This window comes from Trifolium pratense, linkage group LG3 (genome assembly GCF_020283565.1).
Source record: "Trifolium pratense cultivar HEN17-A07 linkage group LG3, ARS_RC_1.1, whole genome shotgun sequence".
NCBI classification, from domain to species: domain Eukaryota; kingdom Viridiplantae; phylum Streptophyta; class Magnoliopsida; order Fabales; family Fabaceae; genus Trifolium; species Trifolium pratense.
Genome location: NC_060061.1, coordinates 14025237 through 14049483, shown reverse-complemented (window position 1 = coordinate 14049483; position 24247 = coordinate 14025237). Strand labels below are relative to the sequence as shown.

The 24247-nt window shown below is 33.6% G+C and overlaps 4 protein-coding genes across 5 annotated transcripts; all 4 read left to right on the top strand.

Moving 5' to 3' along the window:
- The first annotated feature begins 4836 nt into the window (after positions 1-4836).
- On the top strand, positions 4837-10274 carry LOC123914066 (mitogen-activated protein kinase kinase kinase 1-like). The gene is made up of 8 exons (XM_045965042.1): positions 4837-5569; positions 6507-6591; positions 6686-6748; positions 7403-7560; positions 8368-8440; positions 8554-8613; positions 8801-8911; positions 9014-10274. The coding sequence occupies exons 1-8, from the start codon at positions 5007-5009 to the stop codon at positions 9215-9217; spliced, it is 1317 nt and encodes a 438-aa protein (XP_045820998.1). The 5' UTR covers positions 4837-5006; the 3' UTR covers positions 9218-10274.
- Positions 10275-10316: 42 nt separating this feature from the next.
- LOC123914065 (berberine bridge enzyme-like 18) lies at positions 10317-13466 on the top strand. Its single transcript, XM_045965041.1, has 3 exons — positions 10317-12714; positions 12804-12911; positions 13332-13466. The coding sequence occupies exons 1-2, from the start codon at positions 11330-11332 to the stop codon at positions 12820-12822; spliced, it is 1404 nt and encodes a 467-aa protein (XP_045820997.1). The 5' UTR covers positions 10317-11329; the 3' UTR covers positions 12823-12911; positions 13332-13466.
- On the top strand, positions 12995-13889 carry LOC123914067 (germin-like protein 9-3). Its single transcript, XM_045965043.1, has one exon. The coding sequence runs from the start codon at positions 13272-13274 to the stop codon at positions 13887-13889; it is 618 nt and encodes a 205-aa protein (XP_045820999.1). The 5' UTR covers positions 12995-13271.
- Positions 13890-19050: 5161 nt separating this feature from the next.
- On the top strand, positions 19051-22986 carry LOC123915887. Of its 2 annotated transcripts, none has more exons than XM_045967162.1 (3): positions 19051-19329; positions 19913-19968; positions 21474-22986. In XM_045967162.1, the coding sequence occupies exon 3, from the start codon at positions 21494-21496 to the stop codon at positions 22610-22612; it is 1119 nt and encodes a 372-aa protein (XP_045823118.1). In that variant the 5' UTR covers positions 19051-19329; positions 19913-19968; positions 21474-21493; the 3' UTR covers positions 22613-22986. The 2 variants fall into 2 exon arrangements, with proteins under 2 accessions (XP_045823118.1, XP_045823119.1); XM_045967163.1 differs by having other exon boundaries at positions 19056-19466.
- Positions 22987-24247: the final 1261 nt, after the last annotated feature.

The window sequence follows — 24247 nt, the reverse complement described above, 5'->3', positions numbered from 1 at the left end:
TATAAGTATCCTAACTATAATTGAAAATTCAATATCAGGGTGCGACTTCCAGAATTAGTTCATTCAATAATAACAGGATTATCAAATGAAAAAAGAAAAACGAGCACATCTACACATTCAAAGACATGGTTCTATGTTGCCAAATATAAGTAAACTATCTGCTAATAAAATTGATTCTCAAATATACTTTTCAACATAAAAAGAAAACACAGATACCAAATAACCTCTCTCCAATTATGCCGATTTAGTAAGACACAAAATGATTTTTTAATTAAAGATCCAATTCCTGTAATCTTGATTTAATACTTATTCAGATAGTTTGAAATTAGTAAAACGTAACTCACACCTTCTAGATATATTTGATAATAGTCTACTTGTAATAATCAAATGCACAACACTCAAAGTCATCACCAAAAAATATGTAACTGTTTATTGCACATAGTTGTATAGGAAATAGTTTTTCGTGAGTTAACTGGTTTATAACTTATTTAGCAGTTTCTTTGTACTTACCAGTAATTACTGTTATTAAACTCCATTGTGCATGTGCTACAATATTGTAGCAAACTATCAGCGCTTAACACATGGTTAGTAGTATTTCAAACTAATGAAAAAGATTAATTAACTTCTATTTAGATGAGATATGTTTTGTTGCTTTAGCTTTATGTTATAACACTCTCTATTATTTGAAGTAACAGTGATAATCATCCTATTTGAACAGGCAGACTAGTAGTCCAACAACAATTTCAGACACCGACTGCCCTATACACTAATTTCAGTCAATAAAATTATGAGTAGCTAATCTACCACTAAAATCGATTACCTTTAGATACATATATAATAAAAGGGTACTTTTATATAAATGAATTATACAACTTATGCATTAACTGTTGGGAAATCGCTTCATAAAACACTTTTATAAACGCAGCGGAATTTTAAAATTGAAATTTCCCATCAACGGATTCTTGTGAATGAGCATGATCAGGTCTAGAATATTACCTTTGAAGAACAAATTTGTGGCCGCCTTTCTTGATCACAAGCACCGCACTTGCAGCACCTCCACTTAGTCCACACGAACAGGAACCTTCGATCTCACAGTGCTAGCTATTCTTGGATGAAGGCTGAGGGAATTTTGTGCGGTTTAGGGTTTAGAGAAATTCAGAATTTCTCTAAATTCGGTTAGGGTTTTTAAAAACATGACTTCTGAACTTCATAAGGCTCTATTTATAGAGTTTCTTATGAGGTCTTTAGTTTACACGAAATTGGGCTTCTCAAGCCCAATAACCGTTTGTCACTAACTGCACCCCGCAATAAGTCTTACTTATTTTTCCCTTCTTAACTGTCCTTATGTGTGTGACCCTGTAGGTTCTTATGACGTTGGCAATAATATTAATCGTAATATTATAAACAGTGAGCGGTATCTAGCAACACATCACTGTTACCCAAGTCACAGAAATGTCACGTGATCTGACTAACCTTTTCGTGATAAATATCTTGTGCATAATTACCCTTTTGCCCTCATGTCTATATTGAACACAAGGCATAGTATGTCATCCTTGTCTAGTTCAATATTGGGCCCATAGACATATCTCCCGTTATGTAGGAGGGACAAATTTCATCTAGGTCACTCATGTCCCTCAGCATGATTCGTGGGATACCCATCAACCAACTTTATAATTATCCAGTTACGGATAACGTTTGAATGGCAACAAGGTATTACACTCCTGCATCTAGGGTACATAGTGGTTTCAGGTCGAAGGGTGGAATACACCTTTTATCACTATGAGAAAACTTATGACATTTCATAACACTCTATGTAGTATTCTCATGGTGGGTCAATCCGATATAAAGTTACCCTTAACATTTATATCTATGTGAAGACTTGATAACTCATTATCCATGATCAGTGAGATATGATCATCAGTCTACCAACATAATAGTCTTTATGCTTTATCGTTATCCCATTTCACAATAAAACTTGACTATGGATATGTTTAAGAATAGTGTTCTTATATTTAATGGAATCTCACGATTAAGTCATACTTAACGTTCCATAAGTGAACTGACTATTCTAGGGATTTTATCATTTTAACATATATATAAAATTAATAAAGAAAAGCCTTTTATTTGATAAGTAAATTATTCAATACATTTATTATGCAATTATAAATAATTGGCCTCTAGGGCTTACACCAACATTAACACATATCACTCAGTAACATTAAATTCAAAGAACCCACGTCTTATCTAAATAGAAGTATGTGGTTTTATTTTATCATCACTGAACACGACCTTTCTGCAAAGTTCGAACTTACGGTTATCCTTATCAAAATTCCGATTTACTTTCCAATTCATTATTACGTGCACCACCGACTCTGTTAAAAATCTTAATCATAAGTTCACTGCACAACTTTCATTTAAAAGTGAACAAACAAGCAGATGTAAAACCAAATTTTATTTGAATAATTCAAAAACGATTTTGACAGCAGCAACAAACAGGGGCAGTGATTTTTAGTAGTCAATCTTAAAAACATAAGTACTAGTTGGTTCTCTTCTCGTTTACTCGTTAATGAAATTAATTTCTTGGGTATCGATGGCCATAAAACATGATTCATAAACTATAAATCAATCATGTTGAAACCGACAATATATACACATGTACAAATAGCATGTTTGTTAAAATAGAACTAGTGAAAACTATATGATTAAATAGTAGGTTAAAAGAAAAGAATGTTAACACCTGATCGAGACAAACAGAACGACCGACGGTGAGATGGCGATTCCTCCATAACCGACCGCGGCGATGACAATTTCTCCACAACTGACGTCGGAGGCGATTTCTTAACGAATATAACGGCGGTGATAGCGACTTCATTGTTTCCGCCTGGAGCTTGGCCAACAGCGACAACAACGAAAACGTATGAATAAAGCCTTCTATCTCAGTGATGCACAACGTTGGTGCTGCAGAGGACGCGTGAGTTTTGGAACAAAACACGACCTGGCGATGCGAAGACGAAGACGCGATGCGATTCTCTGTATACACGCTTCTTTCTTTATTGATGAGTGGAGCCAAACAAAATCCGGATCCAAACTATAATAATAATAATAATAATAAGAACATAGAGATATATCCAAAAGAGATGTCAAGTTTGTAACGTCTGCTTCTTTCTCATCTGCCTCCCAAGATCGTCCGCCATGGATGAAAAACTTGAGGCCTGGGAATCGTTTTACCGAGGCCCCACGGTGGGCGCCAAAATGTTCCGGTGAAGAACATAAGGGGGTTATATTATTGATTAACTGGTGTGATTACACTTGGTTCAATTCCAACAACCCTGGGAGTTTTATAAGTCAGATGAAGATGATCAGAACATAGGGGGTTTGTATTATTCAAGATTGATAACTGATACATGTATGTCAGAGAAAAAATTGATTCTCTTTGCAAGAATGAAGAAATTGTGTAGAATGAATCAACTGTCTATGTAGAATCAGTGAAAAATTATTGTCCTCTTCTTCTCTTGAAACAGACCTTATTTATAGGCAAAAAATCTCCCTCTTGTTGCTTGATAACCGCCTTGCTTGGAGAGGAATTCATGGGTAGTGGGCGGTTTCTTTTCCTTCTTCTCCAAGCTTCTTCCTTCTTCTCCAAGTTTCTTCCTTCTTCTCCAAGTCATGGTGGATCATGCGTTATCATGTGTTTTTCATGGTTGTTTTCATGCTTCTCCTTTAGATGCTCCCATTGGGCTTTTTCGTATTGGGCCTTAACAAATCACACCCTGGTCCATGGCCCGGTACAATAATTTTTGTCCACCTTGTATTGAACCTATTATTATGAATGAAATGCACTAAATTTGTTTGCGAAAAAAAAAAAGTCAGTTATTCTTTGTGAGTTGAGATCATAGTTTTAAAAACCGGACCGGACCGGCCGGTCTGACCGGTCCGGCCGGGAACCGGTAGCATGAGCGGTCTGGATAAGCTGCAGAACCGGTTCTGCAAATGACCCGCGGTAACCCGCCTTGAACCGGTCAGTTCATCGGTTGAACCGGGAACCGTTGAAACCCGCACGCGAACCGAACCGGTTTTGGGGAGAGAATAAACATTAATTTCAAAAATATTTCAAATATGTTGCACAAGGGAATCGAACCCAAGCCTTTTACATAGGAAAACATAACTAGAACCACTTGGCCACATGAATTTATGTGATAATTTATATTATTGAATTATATTTAATATTATTTAAGAAACACCATGACATGTATTAATAAATGCATTGATCATTTTTTTCCTTGTTATTTTAAATTTGATTTTCATACATATATATATATATATATATATATATATATATATTCATCATTTTATTTTAACCTAATATATTATGTTGTTCTAACAAAATTATGATATAATAATATTTTAATTTACTCAATAAAATATTTTAATTTATTTAAAATATTATTATAGCATAATCGTGTTTTTTCTTTTAAATACATGAAATTTTATTGAAAACAAGTTTCAAAGGAAATGTTTTTTATTAAATTTTATTTTATGAAATTGAAGTCAATATATTTAAATTTTTATTATAAGCCGGGCCAATAGTCATGCGGTCTGACCAGTGACCCACTGGTCCGACCAGTAAACCAGTGACTCAGTGTCTTGGCCGGGTCGATCACCGGTTCTGGTTTTAAAACATTAGTTGAGATCCTCTCTATTTTCTATCATTTCCATAAAAAAAATAATTATGTCGATGAAAAAAAAAAGGAAAAAAGAAATTATGCAATGATTATCACTCCTTTAAAAAAAATGGCAATGATTACCAGAAATAGCAAGTAAATAGAAAAAAACAATAATCTGACAATTAATCCAAATGGCAATAGCACAGACAAACAAACTAGCTGTAAAACAAACGCAAAGATAAAATAAAACCAATAATCATAATTTCTTCGATTTTGCTTCCTCCAGCAGCCACAAAAAACACTGACAACAAAAGAAACTGCAAGGAAACAGCACCAACAACAATGGAGTGGATGCGAAAGACCAAGACCAAAAAACCGCCACGATTGGAGCGATTGAACGCCAAAAAAAACATCAATTACCAACCCACCACCGTCGCCGCCGCCGTTACTTCTCCATCTCCAATTCCATCTTCCTCCGACGAAGAAACCAGTCTCCGTGTATTAGGCATCGATGGCGAATTCGATCGAATTTTTCAAAGTTTGGGTCTTTCTGGACCTGAAGATTTTGCTATCCCAACTCAAGATTGGGAAGCTAGAAAGGTTCGCTCTGTTTCTACAATTTCGGTTGCTGATGATGTTGCTGTTGTTGCTGTTAGAGATTCTCCTTCTTCTTCGGGTGAACATGGTGTTAGGGTTGTTGTTGATCCACTCATAAATGGTGAAAGGAGTGTGCTTTTTACTGATTCTGGTTCTTTTACTACTTCTCATGATTATGATAGTGATGGTGTTGCTGAGAGGAATTTGTTTCCTCCTTCTGGATGGATTAAACCCACTTTTTCTTCTTGGCAAAAAGGTGCCATTTTGGGAAAGGGTTCTTTTGGAACTGTTTATGAATGCTTCACTGAGTCAGTATTCTTTCCTTTTTTGGTTCAGTTACACAATTTATTTAGTTTTTTGTAGTATGTTTAATGCATAATTTAATTTATCTCGCTGTTTGAAAGGAAACATTGATCATCTGATGAAAAGTATGCCCATTTGGCAAATCTTTATAAGGATGGTTTTAGAGCTGTTTAATTTAGGGTCTGTTTCTATTATAGCTCATTTGAGCTTATCTATTAGCACAAACACTTGCGAGACTGTTTGGGAGAGCTTGTAGAAACAACATGTGACATGTTCATAAGCTGTTTTCAGCTTATTTCCATAAGCCTTCCGGATAACTTATGAAAACAACTTATTGCTTATATGAAAACAAATTGGCTTATTTTATCTTTTGTTATAGAAATAACTTATACCTAAGCACTTATCCAACACTTAATTAAGTTGTTTATCCAAACAAAGCCTTAATCGGTAGGATCTTTGAAAATTGTTTGTGTGTACCACATGGACTCGGGTTGTTAGTTTCATTATGTGTTCTATAACAATGAGCTTGGAGAGTTTCTCCTCAATAGATTAGTTGTAACTTGGAAAAATCTCTCTAGTTCTGCTAGTGGTTTATTCCATTTTGTTTTTGAGAGACGGAAATGATCTGCTAGAGTGACCTTTTATAGTTGGTATTAAGATGGGATTATTTAGAATATAGCATTGGAGTTTAAAATATTGGGAAGTTGATTTAATTGTATCTTCCTTATCTAAGTATTGGTCGTCGGTTGGCTTTGATTTTCTAGTTTTATTTTTGAAATCTACAGTAATGGAAGTCGTTTCTATGTATCCATAGCTGATAAAACATAACATCCAATTGTTTTATATCAATCTTATTCTAATGACCATTAAGTCAACCAATTTTTTAACCTTTATAATATTCCTTGTTTTGACTGACGAAATATGCTTTTTCTTTTCTTACAGCGATGGATTCTTTTTTGCGGTCAAGGAGGTGTCTTTGCTGGATGATGGTAGCCAGGGAAAGCAGAGCATTTTCCAACTTCAGCAGGTGGGACTTACTCTTCCAATTCAATCTTATGATTTGTTCATTCCATCTTATGTTAGTATTTTTTTATGTATAATCTTTCTGAACTTCCTTTCAGGAAATATCTCTTTTGAGTCGGTTTCAACATGATAACATAGTTCGATATTATGGCTCAGACAAGGTATGTTCTTATCTAGTGTACAAGCATATTTTATTCTGCCAGAGTTTCATTGCATTTTTATTACTGAGGCATTTGAATTAAGCATTTTCCAAGTTTGATGGTATTTTCTTTGCTGAAAAATCACTTTCGTCATTTAGAACCTTGGAAATTATGGTAGGCGTTATATCACATTATCTTTTGTTTACTGTGATGGGAAGGTGAAATGATATATCTTTGTATTATTGAATGGATGTAACGAGATACCAGAGGGCTACTGGAATAAGATAGCATTTAGTTATATATTTTTCCTTTAGTTACACATTTTTCCTGTTTGTATTGCAAATTGTGCTTATTGAATAATACACAAGTCTTTGTTTTGCTATCCACTCTTTAATATAGAGTAAATTCCGGTTTTAGTCCTCAAATAACAAATTTTTGACATCGAAATAACTCAAAAGTTATAGTTTTAAGATGTCATGCTATGATCAAAATTCGTTTGAGGACCAATTTGATGTCACTAATCTTTTGTAGACCAAATTGATATCGAAGTATCTGAGGACCAAATTAAGGATTTACTCAGTCAAATTATCATTTTTGTCTAGTTCTGATCAAAATTTGTGCTTTCTTATATATATATTTTTTGTTATTTATATATTTATATTTTGGATTTCTCAGACTGAAAGCACACTGTATATATTCCTCGAGCTTGTGTCAAAAGGGTCGTTGGCCAGTCTTTATCAAAGCTATCACCTAAATGATTCTCAAGTTTCTGCATACACAAGACAAATTTTAAATGGCTTGAAGTATCTTCATGAACGTGATGTGGTCCATAGGTAACATGAGAGATTTTGTTATCATGATGCAATTTAATGACTATGTCTATGTCTACAACAATAGCAATTTTATTTCTCAGTATTCCACTAAGTTAGTCAGTTTGGTTTATGTTGTTAGTTGTTACAATTAATTGTGGTAGAGGAGGTTCTTTACAAGTTTTTTAGAATCGTATTCCAGGTAGAATCTGGATGTCAGGGGATATCTTACAGGTTTATGTTAGGATATAGAATTAAGGAAAATTTGAGTAGTTAAGTAGTTATGAGTTGTTATAGAAGTTAGTGAGGTATTTGTTTAGTTAGAGAGTTAGTGAGGTATTTGTTTAGTTAGAGAATCTGTATAAATAGGGGAATACAATGATAGAGAGGAGATTTTGAATATCGTAATTGTGAATAGAGTATTCTCTCCTATTTCTTAAATTAAGCGTTCTTTCTATTCCAGCTTCTATAATTTGTTTGTACCTTATTAAACTTTGTGTTGCTCATGATTTTCAAAGTATATTTATATGTAGAAATTTTGGTCTTGTGAATCCTCTTTCTTTTTTTTTTTTAAAATTTTTTTTATAAGCATTCTTGTGTATCCATTTGAATTTAAAACTACAACAGTAAATCTTTTTACCAAATAATTTGCATCCAGTAAATCTTTCTGCAGTGATTTTTTATTACAATATGAAAAGTGCGCCACTTTGAACCACTGCAAAAAAAGATGAAATTTGGATGCGGTGTTTGTTAATTGATTTCTGATTTATGTTGAGTTTGTATTGACTTGCTGCGCTCTAATCTTTTTAATTCAAATATTTCATTTTAAAGGGATATCAAGTGTGCCAATATACTGGTTGATGTAAATGGGTCGGTCAAGCTTGCAGATTTTGGATTGGCAAAGGTAATCTTCGACAAAACTGAATTTCTCTTTTTCGGCATCTTACCAGTACACAGTCCAAATGCTGGCTGCTCAAAATCATATAATTCATAATTCTAGTTCTTATACATTCTCAGGCAACAAAGTTGAATGATGTTAAATCAAGCAAAGGCTCCCCATACTGGATGGCCCCTGAGGTATACCTCTGCCCTTGTACAATCTTTTCTATAATGCCTTCAAAATGATGAACTAGAATGAAATAATATGCCTATCTAATTCATTTACTGTAGTATGTACTTCCATTTATTTTCATGATAAACGAATTTTTATGCAAGTGAGTTTTTAAATTTTGACTCGTTTAACTTCAATTTTTTTTGACATTAGGTTGTTAACTTAAGGAACCAAGGTTACGGGCTAGCAGCTGATATATGGAGCTTAGGGTGTACGGTTTTAGAGATGCTGACAAGGAAGCCACCTTACTTTGATTTGGAAGGAGTATGTAACACTTATTATAATCTTCTTGATTTGATACTTCTCAAATTGGACAATGGGTGGTAATACTAATAATATGCACATTATATTTTTATGTCACTACAGATGCAAGCAATATTTCGGATTGGCAGGGGTGAACCCCCACCCATTCCTGAATATCTATCTAAAGATGCCCGAGATTTCATTCTTAAATGCTTACAAGTTAACCCAAGTAAACGCCCAACTGCAGCTCAGCTATCGGATCATCCATTTCTAAGGAGACGATCAAGTTCAGGTTCTCCACGTATTAATATTATTATTCGGCCTTAAATGCTGTTGATCACTTCCTATATTGGCACTGAGAAGGTCAAATTTATCCTCTATTTCTCAAGTTAATACATACACATCTTGGGTTTAGACTGGTGGAAAATATATCCATGAAAAGCAATGTTTGTTTGCATATATGTACTGGAGTTGAACCTCACTGGTTTGTTTATATCTATCACCTCCTGTATTGCTCACCATGTTGACCCCGTGTTGAAGATAAATTCACCAAAAGGCAAGACTGCAGTAGCAAGAGTTCCGCGAAGCTAAAATTTTTACCTTTATGCCAAACGAGAAGAAGCAATGACTTCTTATCTTGCAAAATGGATCTTCTGGAGTTGGCTTCTCTAAAGTGAGAAAATCAAGGGTTGATATTGTAGCCACTCATAAAGTGAATTGCTCACTTTAGAGGAGCCTTGTCTGAATCTTGTGATTGAAGGAGGAAATTGGAGAATTAAGGAGACAGACTCTTCCATTCCAACCAAGTGCTCTTTCCTGTCTAAGGAGGTATGCGGCCAGCAGGAGATTGTAAATTTGCAATGGGTGTGCGCAGTTGGTTGATCATTTGGTGCGGAGCTGTTGAATTTTTCGGTCATATTGCTTCTACCGTTGCTTTTCAAGTTATAATTCTAAAGCAGTGGTTATTGGAGTATCTTCCTATATGCTCACTTGATTCATCAGGAGATCATATTCATGTAATTGTTATTGCAAGGAAATCCTACATTCACCAGAGTTGCAAGGTGGTTGCTGATACTTGGTCATGAAAGGTGCTGCTGTTACTGTACAATATTGTGTTATGTTGTGTTATCTATGCTATTAGAGCATGAAATTGTGCATGATTTTTGGGTGCAATTAAACTGTATATAATTTTTGTATTTGTTTCTAGGAAACTACTATAACTTTGTCTAGTTTTTATTTTGTGAATTGGTTCTTGTATCTTTAGAATGGGTAGCGTGCTGTATTTTTTCGTTTTCAAGATTGGCGAAGCTTAGTGACATGTGCTTGTTATTGTAGCTTCATGTTCTGGTTAATATTATATTAATTTGTGAATCTAACTTTGTTAGTGCTTTGCTTGCTGTTGCTCATTTTTCAATATTATACTAATTTTTGCACTTTATTTTATTTATTTGTTTATTGCTAGAAGCTTTTCAATATTATACTAATTTTTCCACTTTATTTTATTTATTTGTTTATTGCTAGAAGCACATGTGCCTCTGGTCTCTTGAACTAAATTATTGGATACATTACTCTAATTGTGAGCTGGTGAATCTCACCACCAACCACATGAATTTTTAGATGGCCACTTTTCTGCATGAAATACTGAATTTGGATTACCATATCTATAGTTTAAGAAGATAGTGCCACACAAAATGATTATCACAGAAGTTTTCCTTTTCATTTTCTTAGAAGATTCAGGTTGAATAAATAATGATGCTTTCACCCTAACCACTATCAGCTTTAGGCTTGAAGACCTGATAATAGTTGGTCCAAGTCCACTGATCTATAATATGTGCTTTATAAGTTTTAAGCAGATATATATTATTATTGCTGTTTATGTTCTAATCAGGTTCAGTTATTAAATATTTAGAGTCAGCTTAATGAGTTCAACTGTTCAAGGTTTGTCTTGTTTCAAAGATCACGGATCTGCTGTAGCTTAAACTTTTTTAAGTACAAGAGTTTAAAAAAAGATTATAAATCTCATGCATGTTTACACACCAACTTTTGGATCTTAAAATAAGAAGTTGAACTCTGACATGGCTACTACAACTTAGAGACTTGTTATTTCTCAATTTACAAACACACACACACAACACCATCATCAACAAATATGCCTCTAACCTCATATTTTACTGTTGTTGCAATTGCTTTGTTATTTTCTTTTACTGCAGCTGATAATCATGAAAACTTCATTCAATGTCTTAAAGGTTATTCTAGTCATAACTCCACTCAATCTCTAAGTTTGTGTACACCCAAACACACTCATACTCATCTATGCTTCGGTTTTCCGTTCAAAATCTTAGATTCACATCTAACACAACTGCAAAACCTCTTGTCATTGTGACACCTCTTGAAGTACCAGAAATTTAAGCCACCATAATCTGTTCCCAACGCCATGACATGCAGATTCGAGTTCGAAGTGGTGGACATGACTATGAAGGTATGTCCTATGTTTCTGAAGTTCCATTTGTTGTCATTGATCTCATAAACTTTCGAGAAATCCAAGTAGACGTAGAAAATAGTAATGCATGGGTTCAAGGAGGAGCAACTGTTGGCGAACTTCTGTACAAAATTAGCCAACAAAGCAGGACTCTCAGCTTTCCTGCAGGTGTTTGTCCTACTGTTGGTATTAGCGGACTCATCAGTGGCGGCGGCTATGGATTCTTGATGCGTAAATATGGTCTTTCGGCCGATAATATACTTGACGCTCACATAATTGATGTGAATGGTAGGGTTCTTGACAGAGAATCAATGGGCGAGGATTTGTTTTGGGCTATTAGAGGTGGTGGAGGAGCAAGCTTTGGAGTTATCATAGCATGGAAGATAAAACTAGTTCATGTTCCATCAACTGTGACATTGTTCAATGTTTTTAGGACACTAGAACAAAATGCAACCAATCTTATTCACAAGTGGCAGTTGGTGGCAAATAAGCTTGATGGTGATCTAAACATTAGGATCATTCTGGAGAGAGTAAATTCAAGTGCTCAAGCAAGGAAGCTAACAGTAAAAGTCACATTTGAATCCTTGTTTCTTGGAGGTGTAGATAGACTTATTCCCTTGATGCAAGAGGAGTTTCCAGAACTTGGTTTGGTTAGAGAAGATTGTACTGAGATGAGTTGGATTGAATCAGTTCTCTACCTTGCTGGATTTACAACTGGTCAACCACTTGAAGTTTTGTTGAGTAGAACTCATAGTGGTGTGTTGTTTTTCAAGGCAAAATCTGATTATGTTAGAGATTCAATTCCTAATATTGGATTCGAAGGATTATGGCCAATGTTTTACGAAGACGAGGCGAAAAGGGCAGTGTTGATACTCACTCCTTATGGAGGCAGAATGGATGAGATTTTAGAGATGGAAATTCCATTCCCACATAGAGCTGGAAACATTTACCAAATTCAGCACTTGGTTTTTTGGCATGAAGAAGGTGATGAGGTGGAAAAGAGGCACATCAATTGGATTAGAAGGCTCTACAGTTATATGGAACCTTTTGTTTCAAAGTCTCCAAGAGCTGCATATGTGAATTATAGAGACCTTGACATTGGAGTGAATAATAACAATGGATACACAAGCTACAAGCAAGCTAGTATTTGGGGACTTAAGTATTTCAAGAACAACTTCAAGAAATTGGTCAAGGTTAAGACCAGTGTAGATCCTCTAAACTTCTTCAGAAATGAACAAAGCATACCTTCTCTTTCTCGTTTTGATAACATAACAATAGAGCATAATACATTGCCTTGTGTAGAAGGGATGCAATTAGAATTCCCCGGAGCAGGACATGCCATAATGTAAAATAAGTTGCTTTCTGATTTCTCTGTTATATGTGTATCGAATTTGAGAAATTTATGAATCTTTGTCTTAACTCTCCGATTCTCAGGGGAAGGAAACTCGGGTAATTCAGAGTTCGGATAGGAGATAACTAAAGTATGACAAAAAATTGTTAAGTAACCATGACTTACAGAAGTCCCGAGAATATCTTTAACAGGTCAGCAATTTAACCATGATTTACTAATAGTTATATTATTGCCCTCCCGAGAAGTTCTTTTCTTTTATAGATATAAGATTTTGGATGTCTGTGTATTTCCTAGTAGGGAATGTCGTTCCCACCTGGGGCCAAAATTCTGTGGTGTCTTTTAGTGGCTAAATGGCACAAGAAAACGGCTGCAGATAGCAAAAAAAAAGTTACCTTGAAATCTCCATACATGTTACAATAAAAATTGGCAGCATATATGCAGAAACCACTATAAATACACCATTCCGGAAGTTCAAACAACACATCTTTCATTCATTGTTCTAAGTTTTCCTTAGTAACCTCATTTGAAAACATTCCATCCAATCATAAACTATGTCTTCCACAACTTCTAAAATCCTCACACTGATTATATCTGCATTTACCATTGTGCAGATAACATTGGCTAGTGATCCAGACATCCTCACTGACTTCATAGCTCCAAATGGAAGCCAAGTAGACGGGAGCTTCTTCACTTTCACCGGTTTCCGTGTCCTTCTTCCACCAAACACACAACCCTCAACTTTCAAGGCATTGAAAGCAAGCAGAACAGAATTTCCAGCTCTGGATGGACAAAGTGTGTCATATGCTGCTCTTGAATTCCCACCTGGGAGTATAAATCCACCACACACACACCCTCGTTCCTCCGAGCTACTTTTCCTTGCTAAGGGTTCCCTTCAAGTTGGATTTGTGGACACAACCAATAAGCTTTTTACTCAAACACTACAACCTGGTGACATATTTGTGTTTCCAAAGGGACTTGTGCACTTTCAACACAATTCTGATACACAAAAACCTGCTTTGGCTTTTTCTGCCTTTGGTAGTGCTAATGCTGGAACTGTTTCAATTCCTAATACATTGTTTAACACCACCATTGATGATAATGTCTTGGCTTTGGCTTTCAAGACTAATGTTTCCACCATTCAAACTTTGAAGAAAGGCTTTGCTTCTTAAGAACATGCATGCAAACTTTATTTCAATATTAAATTACATTCTCTTTTCTTAAGAAAAGGCTTTGAAAAGGTTTGTGAGATGTGAAATGGTTGATAACTTGATATAACTATTTCTGTTATTGTATTGACCTGAAATAATATAAAGAATTTTTGTGTTACCGTTTTCCACTACATCAATATTGTTGCAAATTTTAGATCAATGTGGAATATTTGTGTTTTTCGAAATTAAGGAATGTTGTATTTCTTATGTAGAATATTTGAGTAGATTGGGCTAATTTGTATCTCTACTCTTGGAAAAGTTTTTTTTTATACACCCTTACACAAATTCCCACCTCACATTTTACAAAAGTTTTCAATTTTAAATTTTCAAAGTCTTGTGTTGATAACTACAAATTTGAGATTTTTTGACATAAATTTGGGATTATTTAAAAACTTAAAATCTGAGTTTTCAAGATTTATTACTATTTTTTTAAAAAAAAGGTTAAACGTTGTTGTTCTCATCGTCACAACAACCAGTCTCCTGTGTTAATATTGTTGCAATAGGGATTTTACATATTTATATTGTTATTGAAGCAAGATTTTTTTCCCAAAGAAGAATAAATATCAAAATATTAGTGTCATGTTTTTTATTGAAAAATATACTCCCCCGTTTCAAATTACTTGACTTTTTAGAAAACAACAAGAAATTAAGAAAATGTATTTTTGCACCTTATTTTTCTATTATACCCTTATTTTAATTCGTCAATATTTTTTTTTTTGCACATACGTTCTCTTTCCAATAAATTTAATATGTTATGTATCAATTTTTTTTTTAATTAAAAACAAACTTTTTTTTAAAGCTTAAAATAAAAAGATACAAAGAAGTTTAGTAAAAAAAAATACAATAAAAAGATTTAAAATAAGGAGGATATAATAGACAAAATATAACATAAATTATCAAAAAGACAAGTAATCTGAAAAAAATTAAATTTTCTAAAAAGTCAAGTAATTTGAAACGGGGGAGTAAAATTTTTGTTATTTTCGATGTTTGTGGATCTTTGCAGATATTGTGGGGATGGAAAAAAATAATAATCCATTGTGGTGGGGAGCAGAACAGGGAACATATTTAGAGTGAGACTAGAATTAGAGGAGCATCTTTTGACCATTCTATGTCCTGTTGACATCTCAACTTCAGATCAATTTTGCAACTGGCCGATCGGATGAGGAATGACTTTTGTTTAACTTTTAACTTAAAGACTGACCGCTATAATGAAAAGAGGCTTGCTCGAAGACCTGCACTAATAAGACAAAGAAGTGGGGAGTCTATGCCTTTTCATAAAAAGCTTTCGATCCATGAACGAATCAGTAACAACAAATTCGTGGAATGAGGAATCAATAAACTCAACTTTAGATCAATTTTTATTTAATTTTTTCTTTTTTTTAATATTAAGATGCAAAAAGGCCCAAATCTTTTTGGATCACGGGTTCAATACAAATAGGGAGTGAAAATAGATACTAGTAGTACTATCTTTCGAATTTTTCTCTCCTGACCCCCCTCATTTCTTTTTTACCCCCCAAAAAACCCATTTTGCCCCTTGCAGTATGAAAAATTTTTGTCAACAAACTTCGGTTTATATAAACCGAAGTTTTTAAACATAGAAAAAAAATTCGGTTTATATAAACCGAAATAACATATACCCCCCCCAAAAGAAGGAAAATTTATGTGAAAATTCGTGTAGAGCTACCTGTGATAAATTTAGCATATCTCTCTGACTATAAGTCGTATGCTAATGATGTTTAATCAAGTGTAAAGAAGACAAAATTTACTACAGGATTGACACCGGAATTGTTAAATTTCATTAAGTATAGTATGAGAAACTCTACCTGCAAGTTTGAGAAAAGTTTATGCTCTGTTTCTGTACCAGTACCCATTATTTGGTCAAACTGAACCAATTGAATAGTTAAACCTCAAAATAAAAATTATATTTGTATTCTTGACACCCTAAGCTTTCCAACGAGTGGTCATTTGCTCAAATCGGACATCATTTAGTATTTCAAATAAATTGTGGAAGTTGTGGGTCTCATGCAAAATTTATGAAGGAAAGCTGGAAAAAAAATTGGAACACAATATTTCGGTTTATATAAACCGAATTTTTTTAGCATGACAAAAAAATTCGGTTCGTATAAACCGAAGTACCCTCAAGGGCAAAAACGAAAATTCAGGGGATAGAAAATAAATGAGGGGGGTCGAGAGAGAGGAGTTCCTATCTTTTATTAAGATATTTTTTTAGAACCTGTTTCTCATTAAGAGTCTGTTTGTTCAATGAAAAAAAAAAGTTGAAGAAAATAAAATTACGCAAATTAATGCATGAACTTGAACTAAAATTAGTCTAAATTCATGCATTGGTTTAAGAAATTTTCTTGTTTTCTTACTTTCTTTTCATAAAACCAAATGAACAGTAAGATTGTTTATCGCTAATGTAGCCAACGCATGTACCTAATTCCCTGCTCTTATAATAAATAAATGTAATTTTTTTTTTTCTTTAGGGACTTAGAGTACATATTACAATGTTTTATTTTACTCGAATTTGGCATGGTAAAGAAAAAGTAAACTTTTTGAATGAAGGAAAGGAAAAAATAGAGAGAGGTTGTGATTTGATGCATTTCATGAGTCCATCCAACGCCACTATGACAACACTGCGGGAGTTCCGTGACCGTGAAGTGTTCTTTATATTCTTTTTTTTTTTTTATAGACTTTATATTATTTTTTATACTTTCTAAGTACAATATGGCAATATACCAAAATTTCACATTATAGTTCTCAAATCATACGCCTAAGAAAATACTAGTAGCTATTCAATTTTCAAACATAACATTTCTTATCAAGTCAACTATCGGTATAAAGTTATTTTGCACATGCATCCAATAATATACCAACACATCATGTATGATAATTAAAAATACATGATGTATCACATTCATTAAATTATATAGCAACGCATTATTATATATGTGAAAAAAAATTTACACTAACGTTGCACAACAATTAAACTCAATTTTTAATATAAAAAGATCAAAAGAAAAACAAAACTAAATACATTTTTATTTTTAAAAAATTGAGCTCTGACCAATTAGTTAAAATATAAACAAAAGTCATTTACACTTAAATCAATCTATTATTGCTTGACTATTTAGATATCTTACTATAATGCAAAGTTTTAAAACCCGGACCGGTGATCGACCCGGTCAAGGCACTGGGTTACTGGTTCACTGGTCAGACCAGTGGGTCACTGGTCAGACCGCATGACTGTTGACCCGGTTTCATTATAATAAAATTTAATATAAAAAAATTTCTTTCAAACTTTTTTCAATAAAATTTCATATATTTAAAAGAAAAACACAAAAGGTTAATATTTCATCATTGTTTATATTTTGATTTACATATCTATCATGTAACATATAATATTATAGTTTTAGTAAAAATAAAATAAAAAAATTATTATCTTATACATTTTAATATATATTTTGTTAGAATTTACTTTAGAACAACATAATTAATATCGAAGCACTTTTAAAAAACAGTCAATATATTATATATATGAATGAAATTTAAATTACAAGAAAAATAAATTATTAATGTATTTATAATTATATGATATGGTGTTTCTCTTGTCAAAAAAAATGATATGGTGTTCTTAACTAAAATTAAATATATTTAAGTTTCACATTATATCACATTAATTACTTTGGCCAAGTGGTAGTGGAGTTGTTCCTCAATCCAGCTGACCTGTGTTCAATTCCTTCCTACCACAGTTTTGATATTTTTATGAAATATTCATTACCTTAAAACCGGTCCGGTTCGCGCGCGGGTTCATCCGGTTTACGGTTCAACCACCGAACCGGCCGGGTTGCAGCGGGTTTCACTGGGTTTATAACAGAACCGGTCCTGCACACAAATTGAACCGCTCAGGCTTCCGGTTCACGGCCGGACCGGTCCGACCGGCCGGTCCGGTCCGGTTTTTAAAACTATGCTATAATGGGTAAAACTATCTTGTTCAAGACAATGGTACTAATTATAATGCAGCCACAAGTGTTTATCCACAAATTTATCATTTATGTATCATCTTTGAATAATTGATAGACTATTAAAAATAGTGACAGTTGATAAGATAACTTAAAAGCAAATGAATTTATTGTGAATAATTTATAAGGTACTCCCACCGTTCCAAATTATAAGGGAAAATTGGTCAAAAAAAGTTGATATATTTGGTTAAGAATTTGGACTAAATACATCAATTTTGGTTGACCAATTTTTCCTTATATTTTGGGACGGAGGGAGTAGTTTTTAGCTTGAATAAGTTAATTGATTAGATTTGTAGTGTTTAGTATAATTAGCGGTTGGATAAATATAAACTATAAATTTATAAACTACTTGAAATATCGTTCGAAAAATAAGCCATAAACTCTTTTAAAAAATTGTTACTAAACATGTCTTTTGTAACCAAATTAACTTATAAATTATAAGCTATAAGTAACTTACATGTCTTTCCAAACAGTACCGAAATTTTATGTAAATACAAACACAAATAAATAAATTTTGTTTTCTAAAATTATTTATCAAAATCTAACATGCGCAAAGTCATGCCATTATTTTTTTTATGAGAAAAGTCATGCCTTTATTAAAATTAATTGTCACAGTATTTATTTATTAATCATCAAGTCTTTCATTCATAATTTTTTTTTTTATAAAAAAGAGTAAAAAAAAGGCTTTCTTAAAAAATGGAATAATACTGTAATTGATGTTTTCTTACGAGAAATTCTAATTTTTTTTTTTTTTGAATTCTTAAAGTTTTATTTCATTATTATTAATTTATTTTTGTACTAGTATAAAAAATGGAATAATAATAATAAATAATCAATTTTATAATTTGAAATATAGAAGTTAGAGGAATTTATAAACTGCACGATAGAATATGCTTTAATGGATACGTAGGTTTCGGGAAACGAAAGCACGTGAACACCCACTCCATGCCACGTCATCATCCATTATTCATCTTCTCACGCCGCATCAGTTACAAAAAAAACACAAGAGCGTGTTACTAACTCCCCACAGTCGCGCGTGAAAAATGACCAGTAACAACAACACCAACACCAACACCAAAATGTGTGTGTAGTGTTAGTGTAACAAAGCAAATCGAAAAAAGAAGGGTGTAGCGTAGAAATAACTCCAACTTCACAAACCGTAACGTTTTCTCTCTCCAAATTTATCAAGAAAAAGAAACTGTTTCTCTCTCTACCAACCACCCTTTTCCTTTTTCTCTCCCTCCCAATTTCCCTCCCTCTGGATTCCATCGCTTTTACTTTCGAGATCAATCGAACCTTATTCCTCTCTTCCTCTCTTTTTAAATTCTCTTCATTTTCCTCTCTTTTCTTCTTCTTCCTAATTCCTATCCCTCCCTCTGGTACAATCCTCTTTTCCTACTTCATTCTATTCCTATTGCTATTGCTAATTCAGTTTCCCATTTTTCTATGTGTAACGCACTATTACATTCTTCAATTTTACTAACCCTTATTTTCCATTTTCCCCCAATTTTTTAGGGTAATTTCCCGTCAAAACTTCAATTTTCAAACTTTTTTATTTTTTCACCTGTTTAATCGGTTTCCAAGCAGATGGCATCTTTGTTTTTATCCACATTTGATTCTGGTTGATTAATGATTTTTATTATTTTTTAATTTGGAAATTATTTTTATTTTATTTATTTAATTTATAATTTATTTATATATAATATAATATTAGGTTGTTGATTGGATCTAAGATGGATGGATGGATGAAGCTTAGTGAGACATGTGCTTGTTATCTTTGTTTTTTGATGTAACATGTGTTTGTTATCTTAGCTTCATGTTATGGTTAATATTATATTGTATTTATCTGTGAATCTTACTTTGTTAGTTGTCTTTGCTTGCTCTTCTATCTAACCACGCTGCTTCCTTTTGACCGACTTATATCAATCTTATGCTTTGTTGGTGTGTTTATTTATTTGACAGATGCACTCTAATCTCTCCAACTAAATTGTTGGATTCATAGCTCTATTTGCTAGCTGGTGAGTTTTTTCTTATCCTTTGTAATGCTTAGGTATATAACATGATTTGTTTACAGCATATAAGAAATTGAGGTTCTTTTGTTTGTAGAATGAAGCTATTTCGAGGAAATTGTTTTTCTCTTAATTTAGTGTTTACATTGCATTCAATACTTAGTACATTGTCTTGTGTATGTAATATTCGTCTTCTGTATGTTCGTAGTTATGATTGACCTGTTTTCATTTCGCGACTGGCATGAGTTATACAAACAAACAAAAAATGATATATTTTTTTTAACTTCAATTACAAGCAATACACATGTCCTCTACTTATACAAATGTTCTCATTATTGTGTTGGGTCTATACTCAACACTCAACTAGTTTGTTTTTTTTCAGCCTTTTTGTATATTCGCATTTATGATATTAATAATAGATTGGATGTTCTGAAGTCTGAACTAATTTTTGTGTTTAGAGTAGTTTTGCTTAAATGAATTTTGTAATGTGATGATGCACCTGTTTAGTAGATCTGGCTATAAGTTAATCTTCTCTTGGTATGTAATCGACCAAAATTCATAGTTTAGACTTTCAAAATGTACAAGAGTATTTGGTATATGCTCTTCTTCTATGGGTTATTATCTTAGCTGTTATAACCTATCGTATTACGCACTCATGAACCTCTGAGTTGTTTTCCAAGTGTAACAATACTTCTAAAATAGACAAATGAATGTTGTTTACTATGCCTGCATCTGTGAGGAATCCTCCAAGTGCAACAATAGCATTTTGTTCATATTCTGGCTATAGCTGCTATTTGAACAATACATCTATGTATTTATGATCAGCACTTTTTAATATTATCTAGATGCGTGAATAAATTGACCTTAAATTGACATTGTTGGCCATTGCATCTATGCTATAGCTGCTATTTGACCAATAACATTTCTATCTCAACTGGTAATAACAGTATTATTTTGATTGAATGTTTGCATCGAGCCTCAATAGTTCATTGTCACTGATTAAATAGGTCTGTTGGTAGATTCATAGAAATATAAGAGTGCTTTGATGTTATAAACTTCTGAAGTTAAATTGTTTGAGTAGTTTGGACAATTGATCTGAGATTGTGATTGAGGGTCAGTTAACTTTTTTGAGTGAGGGAACAAGGTACATGTTTTGGAACCGATTATTTCCGCAGAAGTTTCCTTTTTGAAGTACATATAAAAATGGTGTTTTTCTGTTCATTCTTGTTTTTCTTTTGTAGGAACTTGAATTCCTGTTTTGTCTGCATCTTTTCTTTTTTTGTGGAGGATGAATTTTTAATTGGTCAACATTAAACCTCCAGTTTCTTATCATGATATTTTAAAAAAACATTTGTGCAACATTTGCAATTTTAGTTTTGATTTGTAAGTCTGGTGTCTGAATTATTCCAGTTTTCACAATTCAAGTATGTAAATGCAATGGTAGTTCCACAACATGATAGTTAGGTCCCTGAAATCATAGTATTCTTTTAACATTGTTGTGGTTTATATTCCAGGTTCTGTTGGTATTTTGAAAATGGCAAAAGGAAGTAGGGGACGATCCAGGTTTGCTTCTCGTCAGTACCGACTGACTCCATACCCACTGGCTCGATGCAAAAGGGACATTTGTGAGGATATGTGTCAAAAGAAATGCTCTAAGGCCCTGGATAAGAAAGAGTGCGAAGATGTAACATGTTCTGTGTGCATGGAGTATCCACACAATGCTGTTCTTCTTCTTTGTTCTTCTCATAACAAGGGTTGCCGTCCCTACATGTGTGGAACTAGCCTTCGTCATTCCAATTGTCTTGATCAGTACAAGAAAGCTTACACCAAAGTAATTTCAGTACGTAATGGACAGCCCGTGCAAGGTTCAGGTTCAATTGATAATCCATTTGTGCTCCATGATTTGAACTCACCTCATGAGAAGAATGAAGTTACTGAACTTGCTTGCCCCCTATGTAGGGGTCAGGTTAAAGGTTGGACCATTGTGGAACCTGTGCGAGACTACCTCAATGAAAAAAAAAGAAGCTGCATGCAGGATGACTGCTCGTTTGTCGGGAACTATAAGGAGTTAAAGAAGCACGTGCGAGCAGAGCATCCTTCTGCACGCCCAAGGACAGTAGATCCTGATCATGAGCAGAAATGGAGATGGCTCGAGTGGGAGCGTGAACGTGAAGATGTTATCAGCACAGTCACATCAGCCATGCCTGGGGCAGTGGTGTTTGGAGATTATGTTGTAGAAGGTCGCCATAATAATGACATTGATTCCGATGATGAGGAGGGTGCTCTTGATGCAGGCAATGGAGATAGAAATGGTAGATTTCAGATGGGTATGGAGGCTATGAATTTCTTCCTCCTGTTACATGCAGTTCGGCAGGGAAATGATATCAACAGCTTAAGTAGACGGCTGAGGCCTGATCTGGGCCCTGATAGGTTAGCAGATCGGAATGAGGACAATGAGTTGGATGTCATATTGGATGTCTCGGATGACGATAATGATGAAGATGATGATGATGGTAGCTACAATGAAGGCCATGATGAAGGTGTATCTTTGGCTAGCCGGCTCCGCCGGCAAGGTGGTGGCAGAGTTCTGCTGAGTCGTTCTGGCAGGAGGCGTAGGCGCAGAGAAGCACATGCGACAATGGAAGGAAGTTGATGGTGGTCATGCTTGCTGGAGGTTGGAAAGGGACAAGTTTCTTAGGTATATATTAGATCAGAAAATTTAGCACCATTTAGTGGTTTGCTTTAATAACATTTGAAGGGTTTTTCTTTCCCAACAAGAAAAACCAAAAGATGGGCATTTTTATTTATCTTGTTGTAATTTCTCTTCCATGTACATGTACATTCCTTACCTTCCTCCTACAGTCTTTCTATTGCTTTTGCACATTATAATGTGAAATTCACTCATGTAAACATTTGATTGTATTAAAATATTAGGCATGAATTTGATTGCCATGAAAGGGTCTCAGGATTGAACAGTTGTAAATTGGCTGTTTCAGCTAATATAACCCAGAAATTCTGAGTGGTAAACTGTGTCATAATCAGTGCCATACCGCACATGTTGTTACAGCACTTACACTACTGCTGGCTTTTTCAAAATCAAATGTTTTACCAATAAATTGTGTTAAGGGAGCTTGTTAACATTTTCCAATGTTTTACCTATGATAAAAAGCACAATGGTTCAAGTTCAACCTCTTTTCACTGACACTGCCATTGCAATACCAACTTTTTCTTTTATTACATTCTAATTATCTGTTTACCAATAAATAGATCTTTATCTGTTAACTATCAATCATTATCCATTTGCAAAGATATGATATTATATGTTGTTATTCTAGAATCTTGAAAACTACCTATGCTTTGTCTTTTGTTTTTGGCATAATCATAAAATTCATAATGTGCATTTGTGATATTGGTACGGCTGTACCTGGCCATGTTTCTTTAGAGCAGTTTATATACGTATTGTGATCTACCCATATAGATTCCCATGACGTTTGATTCAACAACTATGTTTATTTTTGTTAAAAATTCCATTTTTTAAGGTGAATAAGTAGATGTATCATGCGTAAAAAAAATAAAAAGTAGATATATCATGGTTTGAATTCTGGTTTTTGCATATTACCATATTACGTGCAATGTTCTTATCAATTGAGTTCTTCATACGAGGACAAAAATTCAACAACTATGTTATTTACATATAACTAGTATAACTTACCCGTGCATTGCACGGGTTAATATTCAAGTAAAAATATAAATTATTAAAAATTTATTATTCTGGTACCAAAAAAATAAATTATTATTAGTGTGCAAAATTATATTAGCATGAAATTGAACAGGGAGGAGAAGTGTCTCCCGCTTCCCGTGTTTTCTCTTTCATTCCCGTAGAAATTTTGAAAATTATTATTTTATTGTATAAAATTATATTACTATGGAATTGAACATGGTGGAGAGTGAAGTCTCGCTTCCCGTATTTTCTCTCTCATCCCCGTATAAATTACGGAAAAAATTATGGTAATGTATTAATATATAAATATATGTCTCATGTAAATTACCAAAAGGTTATGCATGTGTATTAATATATGAGTATAAAATTTTAGCCACATAGGAATTGAAAAAATAATATGATACCATATAAGACTTGGATCATTGAGAGGTTGCCACTTATGAGTTGGACTATGAGAGAGAAACTCTCAAAAATAGAATTTATGAATTTAAAAAACATGACTAAAAAGGAAATTTTGAAATGTCGAATAATTAATTATTTTTCTTACAGTACGGACTAAATAGTTAC